General features: G+C 35.8%; 2 protein-coding genes across 3 annotated transcripts; both read right to left on the bottom strand.

Moving 5' to 3' along the window:
• Positions 1–1,183, bottom strand: LOC147392689 (uncharacterized protein At2g39795, mitochondrial-like). The gene is made up of 3 exons (XM_086456249.1): positions 766–1,183; positions 354–673; positions 1–257 (listed from the first exon to the last, which is right to left on the bottom strand). Exons 1-3 carry the CDS (start codon positions 1,006–1,008, stop codon positions 98–100), a joined length of 723 nt encoding a protein of 240 aa, XP_086312375.1. The 5' UTR covers positions 1,009–1,183; the 3' UTR covers positions 1–97.
• Positions 1,184–1,375: 192 nt separating this feature from the next.
• On the bottom strand, positions 1,376–8,655 carry LOC147392688 (uncharacterized). Of its 2 annotated transcripts, none has more exons than XM_086456251.1 (5): positions 8,395–8,655; positions 6,150–6,389; positions 4,875–4,924; positions 4,724–4,776; positions 1,376–2,768 (listed from the first exon to the last, which is right to left on the bottom strand). In XM_086456251.1, exons 2-5 carry the CDS (start codon positions 6,383–6,385, stop codon positions 2,433–2,435), a joined length of 675 nt encoding a protein of 224 aa, XP_086312377.1. In that variant the 5' UTR covers positions 6,386–6,389; positions 8,395–8,655; the 3' UTR covers positions 1,376–2,432. The 2 variants fall into 2 exon arrangements, with proteins under 2 accessions (XP_086312377.1, XP_086312376.1); XM_086456250.1 differs by having other exon boundaries at positions 6,150–6,394; positions 8,395–8,651.
• Between the last annotated feature and the right edge of the window lie 1,030 nt (positions 8,656–9,685).

The raw sequence follows: 9,685 nt of genomic DNA, 5'->3' as shown, positions 1-9,685 counted from the left end.
TCATAAAATTACTAAATTTATTTCTTTTGATGGAGACATAAAAATCCAATAAAAGGATCATGTCAAGTATATTATAAAATAAAATAAAATAAACCCTCTACTCTTCAACAAAAGATTTGACATTTCTCATCCATCTAATAAACTCAGTTCTATCTTTATTCATCATATATTCATGCAAAAAAGCAGCAAGTTCATCAGTTACCCCTCTAGTCTCCAAGAACTCCAAAAGAGATTTCTGAAGCTCGTCATCCAAGTCCCTGAAAATCAAAGAAACCCATAAACCAAATTAACAAAACTACCACCAAAACCACAAATTTCCACCAAAAACACAACAATCTTCAAAATTTTCATACTTAAAATTAGGTCCCATATAAGAACTTGCAGGAATTCCTCCACGCTTAAGCATGAAAACCTTTTGAATTTCAAGGCAATCCGGCCACGCCGAGCAAACGAACTCCAAAATATTCGAACCATCTCCCTTCGAAACATCAACAATCAAGCTAATGTGCAGATTCACATCGTCTCCGTCTCCAGACTTTGAGGCGGGAACAGATCCATCGAACATCGTCACCTCGATTTTAATTTCTTCTTTCTCTCCACATTTACTTCTCAATCTAATCCATTGCTCGCCTGGCCGATCTTCTACCTTAAACGAATTGAATTCTGTAACAGACTTCATAAAAAAGGGGAAAAATGGAAGAAATCAGAGATTGGTGAAAGAGGGAGATAGTGAAACCCTAAATTTTGGGGAAGAATGATTGTTACCTGTTTAGGAGGGGCGTATTCGCATTCGTATTGGATCTCATTTCGGAGAATTCTCAAAATGTTGCCTTCGAATGCGGATTTTCGCATCTCTGTGATGTAATTTCGTGTATGGAAGAGAGATTTGTAGAAGGGTTTCTCAATTTGGGGAGATGAAAGCTGATGGAATCGTGAAATTAAGGTTTTGGGTGAGAAATGAGATCGAGAGAGAAGTGTTCTTCGTGAAACTTGGATTAAGAAAGCCATGAACGCTCGTTCGATTGTTGGATAAGAGAGAAAATCAGGGTTTAACTGAGCTTCGATTTGAATTTTGAAGGGTTTTTGGACAGTTAGGGTTTAAGGATTGAGGTTTTAGAAGAAACTTCAAACTAACTAGTAGAGATCTTGTACTCACGCAAGTTTGTTTAGAGATTCAACTCACGTTTCCTTGGCAAACCATATGGCAGTATGGCACACGAGCCCTCTGAACTAAAAGCATTAACTTAAAAACTCAGGCTGATTGACTCGGTCGACTCAGAACAGAACTAGTTGGGTCTCACCGATCCATCCATTTGACACAGACAAAAGTAGCTGAAAAAAGCGATCCTTTTGTTGAAAACTTTGCCCTGTTTTAAAACTTGGCCGAGTCAACCAATTTGAATCAGTTTTGCCATTTCTATATATATAAAGAATTCTTTGAATTGAAATGTTTTGTAGTTTTTTTTTTTTTTTTTTGATATTGTGGGTATCCCCAGCGTTCAGGTGGGACTAATCCCATGGTCACACACACCAGCCCCACAAAAAGTCCTACGTGCAACAGGTTGAGTTGAGGGTCAACCAAACCCTGGAGGGTGGCCTCAAAACATTCATAGCTTCATGGGGTTTCAAACACTTGACCTACTCTTCTTAAGGAGCTTATCAAGACTTGGCTTGCCACTAGGCTAACCCTTTGGGGTTCAATGTTGTGTGGTTGATATAAAATGGGATTTGGTGATTGTAGAGTTTAAAAAAAAAAAATTGTTTGAAATTTTAATATATTAGTTAATGGATTTTGGAGAAATTGATTTCAAGGTCCATACCTGGCTCGGTACCAGCCCGAGTCAAGATGATTCGAATTGCAATGACTCAGACCAGTCATCCCGGCCACGAGGCAATTGGGCAAGATGATAAACGTGAACCTGATACCTACTTACCCTCATGCAGGTCTTCCCCTCCCTTTTGAGATTACAGGAAACATGGCTCTATGGCCGTGAACAGACCTCTATCTAGAGAGTTACTTCTCATCTCTCTTACTATCACGAGTCTCACCTAGTCGTGAATCATGATGGGGTGCCCCTCTCCACATCCTGACACTCTTATTGAGGGTCTCCTAAAGGCCTAAACTCAGCTTCTTGTGGCTTACTATCAAATTTTATACAACAAAATTTATGTTATAGATCACAGAAAATAAAATAAAATTTAGAAAAAAATAATTAAAAAAAAATCAAATGTCTGGAAATTGGGACCGTCTAATTTGAATGATCTTTGGATCCTATCGATCTCATGGAATTGATGCATGGGAAGATCAATGAGTTCTGCAATGGGTCTGCACCGCTTCTGATAAACCAACCCAAGCTCTATACAAATTAACCTGAATTCACAAGTTCTCACTTCATCAATTCTTGTGTCTGCTCCATTTGCAGCTTTCCGACCTATTGTGAGGCATCAATAGCTGGTTTTGATGCGCTAGTCTTCAAATCTGGCTCAGGGTTATCTACTGTGGAACTGTTGTCTTCCAACTTACTTTCAGAGTTCGATTTAACAGTTTCGGGCTTTTCTACTTTGTCGTACTTAGTTAAGTTGCTACTCGGAAGTTTCTTAGATTCGACAACTATCTCTTTCACAGCCTCCTCTAATGCCTCTAGTCTAACTTTTACCTTCAATAGCTCCGGATCAGACTTCGCCTCTTCTGTTTCTTCCAACACGCTTGCTTCCATTTCTTTAGCTTTTTCTTCTTCCTCCGCTTGCTTCTTTTTTAGCTCGACTTCCTAGTAAAGCAAGCATGTTTAGTGATAATTAGAAAAATTAATACTGCAAACTATACACGATGTAGTCAAGAATATTAAGTCATAAGAAATTATAGAAAATGATAGAAACCAAAACAGATATAGTTGCTAATAATCGGTACCCATTAGAATAACTATTGAACCTTATATCCACGATACACATTCTTCATAAATTAATGTGCCATAACTTAGAAATATTAAGCATCCAATTGATTAAGATCAACGTCAAGTAAATGTAAGGCTAATGGAACCACACTTTGATGGACTTGCAGTAAAGGTTTCATCTACAACACAACACAATGGTCTGTGATGAGTAGTTTGGCTTTTTATCAAAGCCAAACTACTTCGATGAGGAGTCCCAACACCAATGGTCTGTTTTCAACAGGACAATGAACATAGAAGAAAGCAGTGCATAATAGTATCCATGTGTCCAAGTCTATTGGGCCAATTGCTTCATTCTTCCTAAAAAGGTGGCAAAGCAAGTAAGCCAGGTTAGCGTGAGATTCCCGCAGTTTGGACCTGACTGCTGACCTTAAGAGGAAGCTTTATACTGTCAGCTGGGCCAAGATTTGCAGTATTAAGGATGAAGGAGGGTTTGGGTTAAAGGACACAGGAAGATGCCATCATCAGACATGACTGAGACATTGCTACAAGGCAATAACAGAAGATCACATCTTCATGGGGTGTGGTTTTGGCAAGGAAATTTGGGGGTCGTATCCTTCATCCAAGTCTCATTTAGTAGACCAATATCTAGCTAGAACATCAAGATTCAATGGTGCTGAAACAGATTCTAAGGGAAATTAGCCGTAGCAACCATCAGGCAGGAGAGCTTCCTTCTATGCTTAAGTTTTATCTATCATATATGGAAGGAGAAGTGTAAGAGACTTTTAAAATGAGTTCAGACCTCCCCACAATGGTGTTTCTCTAAAGATTGTAAAGCATGATGCTAGAGGCCTTACCCTATGTAAGAATATGATCCAGATCACAGTAAAGTTAAAAACTCCCTCTTTAGCTATGATGAAAACCCGACGCTCAAATCTCCTTCATGTGAAATCATTACAAAATAACAAACAAACAAAAAAACGAAAGAACATAGAAATCAATTCAAACTCGAAATCTCTTTGATCACACCAGTAGATTACAAAAGGCATTTCCCGCCTCTTTTAACCCATAAAATGGCATTAAGGGCACAATTCATGTGGAATAGATCAACACAATTATCAACCAACACAAAATAAAACGATAAAAGATGCAACTTTAAAAGATCAGAAGATAGGCTCATTTAAAATGAGTAAATGACCAAAAGGTCAAAGAGAAGTACTAAATATATGCCAATACACTTTCACTTACAAGATTTTTTCCATCCTTGACTGTTTTGAACCCCTAAGGTTGTATCAAGATATTAGCTACATTATGTATTTAGTTGAGGAATTTCTTGAAGATGGGGAAGCAATATTTTGGTTTAAGGGTCAATGATAAAGAGCAATTTAGATATTAGATATGTGTCTTGGTCTTTCTTGAGGGTCGTCAAAGAAGAAAGATAGGAAAATAGAGGAGCGGTAACTGACTCTTTTTTCAAACATAATTTTCAAAGAAGGCAACCAATAATTACAAAGGACGGAATAGTTTCAAATATTTTTCCCTAATCAGCAATTGAGTATAGTTTAAGTTCTCTGGATCAATAATGAAATGTTTATTCATATGGAGGCTTCCACTATTTTAGATATCAATTGGTTCTTGTGTGGATATTCAAGGAATCAAGGGGAAGGATCCATCTTTCCTACTAGTGCATCCAGTTTGATAATAAGTGTACTATTAACTACCTCTCCAACACAAATGTGACAAAAAAGTTAAAAGTAGAAGAGAGATCAAATGGAAGAGAACACCATATAAGCTAAATAATTCCTAAATAGTTACCAGGAAGAGAGTATCATTACCGCCTCCATTCTTCTGATTTCATATCGAGCATATTGAGCCACCAAATATACAGCTGTTACAGGAAATAAATCTTCAGATGACAGTACCCCAAAAGTTGAAACTTTTCAAAGATAAAAATGTGGTAAATCTTAAATTAGTCAGCTAAGGTACCCAATGAAGGCATGCAAGCAAAGAACAGTTGTACGAGATGGAAATCGAGCCTGGAAATACAAGAAAGACTAATGTGAGAAATTTGCAGTGAAGAAGGATATCAAAGATGTATAGACTAAGAAAACTTTAAGATATCACACATATTTACAACATAACATTTTATGATCATATTCAAAACGCCCACACAACTTTTTTTTTCGACGAGTGAAATTTTTTGTGTTACCACAGATTACGCTTGATTTTAGTGAGATCGGTGACCAACATAACCCAAATTATCATGTGCAATGCTGGAAAATATTTCTTTTGCTATTAGTTCCTGCTCCCTATCTTGTTTCTGGATTGAACGAGTTTCAGACCTTATAGACTGATAAAAGGAAGTTTACTAGCATTGAGTGCTCACACACCCACAGAAACACACGCCTAAACACCCATACACAAACCCCACCCACACACCAGCACACCCACCCACCCACATACTGTGTGAGCACGTTTATACAGAGTGATTTAGAAGGATATTTCACAAACCCCTTGGAGTCAGGATGACAGATTAAACATTTATATCTTGACCAGTTAACCACCTAGTAGAATAAAAGAGTGAGAAGCACAAACAACAGTCAAACCAGTAAGAAGAATGTCACTAAAAACTATAGCAACGAAGGAGTGGAGTGTGCATCTTTAAGTTGGGTAGTCTTCTGTTGTCTGAACTGGCAAATAAGGTGAGACATGTGGCCAACACCTATTTGTTCAGGGCAGGTAGAATGAACTCTAATTCAATTTGGGTATTCAATCATGCCGCCACGATGCTCAATTGGCTCAATAACCTTGATTAGAAACAAAAACGGATAATCTTGTGGCCTGTCAAGTAATGGAATTTTATTTATGGATTTACTTGTATGTCTTTGTTTGAAACATTTGGAATCAGTCAATCTATTATGTGAAGGTAGGTTTGAAGGGCTCCATTAGTAGTTCTTTGTTGAGAGAACTTTGACATTTGAATCAATGTTGAGAGAATGAAATCAATCATCAATCATTCTTCTTCACTAATGTTTGTTTGTTTGTTTGTTTGTTTCGTCTTGACCATCCAAATAATGCAATTGATCAGAAGGATAGCATCATTAGATCAAACCAAACACTGAATAAATTTTGGATTAATTGTAAGATCACTTGGCAATGGCTTATCATTCTCATTTACACAAAGCTCTTGAAACATCACAAACCCTAAACCCTAAGTTCACATTTAAAAACAGGATTGAAGATAAAGTAAGTGCTTGCTACCCGAATTTCTTCTTCTTAGGAGGAGTGGTGAAGAGAATCTTAGCTGCAGTCATGAAGTCGAGCTTCTCTATTTGACGATACGCATCAAAGTCTCTTATTGATTTTTCTGCTTCACCAGCCTTCTTGGCTTCAGGCTTTGTGTTGTTGGTGCCAGTGCAAAGAAGCCTAGTACGCTGGTGGAAACGGACTCCTGTTGCGAACCTTCGCCGAACTTCTCCCATTTGAAAACCTCTCATTTTTCTTCCCTAAACAAGTAAACATCCACTAAGTTCAATTCTTAGGGTGGTTTCAAAACTCGGTTTCCCAATTTGTCTCAGCATGTACCAACACAGACTTGACTCAAATGAGTCATCTCATCTCCAACAACAATACATCTCCTTATTTGGATCTCGTGGGGTGCCCTATTCACCCAAATGATATCTCAACCCTTTGGGTTCATGATTTAGATTAATTTTTTTTAAATATATATAGGGTGGCGTTCTTTTGACAAAATCCTAGACAACATTCTAGACAAAGCATTTTGTCATATATGGGCTAAAAATTTCAGAATAGGCTGATTTTTTGTGAGGATGATCTCTATGATGAGAAGATCATCCTTACAAAAAATCAGCTAATTCTGAAATTTCTAACCCTAGTTTATAAGATGAAGAATCGTGAACTGTCAATTTTTACCATTAGTTTATAACCACTTTTCATGGGATTAGAAGTTTCAGAATTGGCTGATTTTTTAGGAGGATGGTCTACTGACTATAGAGATCGTCCTCACAAAAAATCAGTCCATTCCGAAACTTTTTAGTCATATAAGACAAAACTTTGTCTAGAATGTTGTCTAGTATTTTGTCAAAAGAACGCTACCCATATATATATATACTTCATCCAAGACTTTAAAAATGGAAATTTTTCCTAAATAATTACAGAGATTTTTGCTTACTTCAAGAGTGTTACAAGTGTTGATAGAGCTAACTCATAGTGTTGACAGCTAGAGAACGGTTTATCAACACTATGTGATAGTTCTACTTTTGATATTTTCTATAACTTATAGTGTGAAAGTTTTCCTTAAAAATGGAGTTGATTTCCAATTTAAAATGCATTGATCAATGATAAAAAAGAAATATTCCGTTCTATTTTTCTTAGAGTTCTTAAAAAATTTCGATTGAGAAAAGATATTATTTCCATGATGATCATAGACGAAGGAAAACTCGGTAGGGACAATAAGAAGAAAGTTGGAGGCATAGACACATAACCCAATTGGTTGATGAATTGCAATGCAACTTTGAGATCCTGGATTCAAATCACACTTACCTATCCAAGACGAATAAGAAAATGAAAAAAAAAAAAAAAATTGAGATGGTTACACATTATTTCCCTTTCTTTCTTCCATCTAAAATTGAGGATTAAGCAAAAGTTTAAAAAAAAATAAAAAATTATGTACAATGATTTCAAGAAATTGTCATCTTAAAACAAATAAGTTGAGCGAATTGAAAATAAAAGAGAGAATGCATTCTACTAAATGGTGAGTATATACCCTCATTCCATACATTACACATAATTTAATTATTTTATGTATTGTAAAAATAATGTTGGAGTAATCATCTAAGGGTGTGTTTGGAAACTGAGAGCTCACCACAGACGTTGAATTCTTGAAAGCTGATCGTGACTCATGAGAGAGTTAATTATAACTTTAGTGTTTGGTTTGCCTATGAGAGTTGTAAAAAGTCTTGTGACCCATAAATGAGAGAGGTAAAATATGAATACAAAATCAGAAAAATATAGAAATAGTAAAATAGATATAAAATATAAACAGTAAATAATTAAAATATCCTCTTTAATGTTGATTAAAGAGGCTAAGCAATTTCCTTCAGACGAAAAACAAACAACCCTAATTTTATTTACTTAAATCCTGTAAAACCCAGAGTCGAAAAAATAAAATTGAAACCCTATTAATGAAGTTAAAGAAAGCATATTCTTCATTGGCATTTTATCAAAAAGCTTCAATTCGAACATAGCTTACTCTGTAGCCCTTTCGGATGATCGTCATATGGATTTGTTTGAGATTTCTGATGATTTTAAATGCCTTTTAAGAATAAAATAAAATATGGGTTAACTCTAGAGATTGAAGATGATGAATCTTTGGCTAGATGTTGAAGACAAGGGCATAAATGGAGAGCTAGAGATGGGTGAGGAAGAGAACATCAGGTATCACTTTACTATCTCAATGCGAGCGAGAGAGAGAGAGAGAGATTACCTGTCAGTTTGATGCAGCTCACTCACGTCGCGATGGAGAGAAGAGTATTGAGGGTAGCCTCGCAAGATTTCGAAGAATTTCACGCACCAAATGTTCACAAATTTCACCTCTATTGACTATCTCCAAACCAAGGATTCAAATTGGCATCTTCAGACTTCAAAGGCCCTGTGTTAAGGCACCTCAATTCCTAATAAGGGCACCCACACCACATACACATGTTTTTGTCTTATATGGGTAAAAAGTTCCGGAACGATCTGATTTTTGATGAGTGATCTCCTTACCAGAGAACTAGTAAGAAAATCATCGTCACCAAAAATCCATCTATTCTGAAACTTCTAACCCTATTAAAACAAGCTGAAGAACTGTGGATCATTTGTTGTTTTTTTTTTTTTTTTGTAAATCACTTTTGATGGGGTTATAAGTTTCATAATGAGTTGATTTTTTTGTGAGGGCGATCTCTTCATCGTAAAGATCATCCTTACCAAAAAATCAACTTATTTTGAAGCTCCTAACCCATATATGACAAAAAACTTTGACTATGGCTTGGGTGACTTAGCTAAATTGCTAGGCGCATTTAACATGCAATATCTTCAAAATAATAGAACTCTGCAATTGACACCATAGCCTACTACCCCAATTAGAGATTAAAATACACTCTTCAAAGGTTTGGTTTGTATTATACTCTCAACATTATAATACTCGTTCAAACAATTTTATTAGTTGTTTACAATTATAATTAAGCTCATACCAAATCTTAATCCCCCCAAAAATAGGGATCTAGCAACAACACAAAAAAAAAAAATAGTTGGCACCCCAACTTTTACTCGTTCCCAGTCCTTTCACTTATTTTCTTAATTTTTTTAATTTTGGTGTAATAAGTAAAAGTTGGGGTGCTAATAACAACTCTCAAATAATATTTATGAAAAAACTGATAAAATAGACATTCTAAAATAGATAAACAATGATAGAGATAGGACTTCAAAAATTCTCTCATGACTTTATATTTGAAGACATGAAATATTGAGTCCAAACCTTCATTTTGAAGCCTGGTTGAAGTTTGGTTTGGAGGACTCCATATCTAACAATAAAGATTTGAAACTCGGTTGGAGTTGCTTTTAAAGTGTCTCTAGCCCACATCTCAAATTTTTGCATCAAATCGACATCTTCTTCTCAAATTTGAAGATTGAGGGCTCCTGCAAACCCTATTGAACTCCAATCAAACTCCTCTTTAAATCACTTACCGTTTTTTCTAAAAATATTATTCTTGGGGATAAAAATAAAATAAAATAAT

This window comes from Akebia trifoliata, chromosome 10, assembly GCF_017979445.1.
Source record: "Akebia trifoliata isolate Shusen 1 chromosome 10, ASM1797944v1, whole genome shotgun sequence".
In the NCBI taxonomy this organism is placed as follows: domain Eukaryota; kingdom Viridiplantae; phylum Streptophyta; class Magnoliopsida; order Ranunculales; family Lardizabalaceae; genus Akebia; species Akebia trifoliata.
The sequence above is the reverse complement of the archived record's forward strand: the minus strand, read 5'-3'. Positions and strand labels throughout refer to the sequence as shown.

What these genes read in the sequence shown, in the direction of transcription:
- LOC147392688 (XM_086456251.1), bottom strand. Translation starts at nt 6,385, where the DNA reads ATGAGAGGTTTTCAAATGGGAGAAGTTCGGCGAAGGTTCGCAACAGGA. An exon ending in CCTAAGAAGAAGAAATTCGG is followed by an intron (nt 4,925 to 6,149) that starts GTAGCAAGCACT and finishes TTGTATTTCCAG; the next exon opens with GCTCGATTTCCATCTCGTAC. An exon ending in AAATCAGAAGAATGGAGGCG is followed by an intron (nt 2,769 to 4,723) that starts GTAATGATACTC and finishes TTGCTTTACTAG; the next exon opens with GAAGTCGAGCTAAAAAAGAA.
- LOC147392689 (XM_086456249.1), bottom strand. Translation starts at nt 1,008, where the DNA reads ATGGCTTTCTTAATCCAAGTTTCACGAAGAACACTTCTCTCTCGATCT. An exon ending in AATACGCCCCTCCTAAACAG is followed by an intron (nt 674 to 765) that starts GTAACAATCATT and finishes TTTTTTATGAAG; the next exon opens with TCTGTTACAGAATTCAATTC. An exon ending in TATATGGGACCTAATTTTAA is followed by an intron (nt 258 to 353) that starts GTATGAAAATTT and finishes TTTGATTTTCAG; the next exon opens with GGACTTGGATGACGAGCTTC.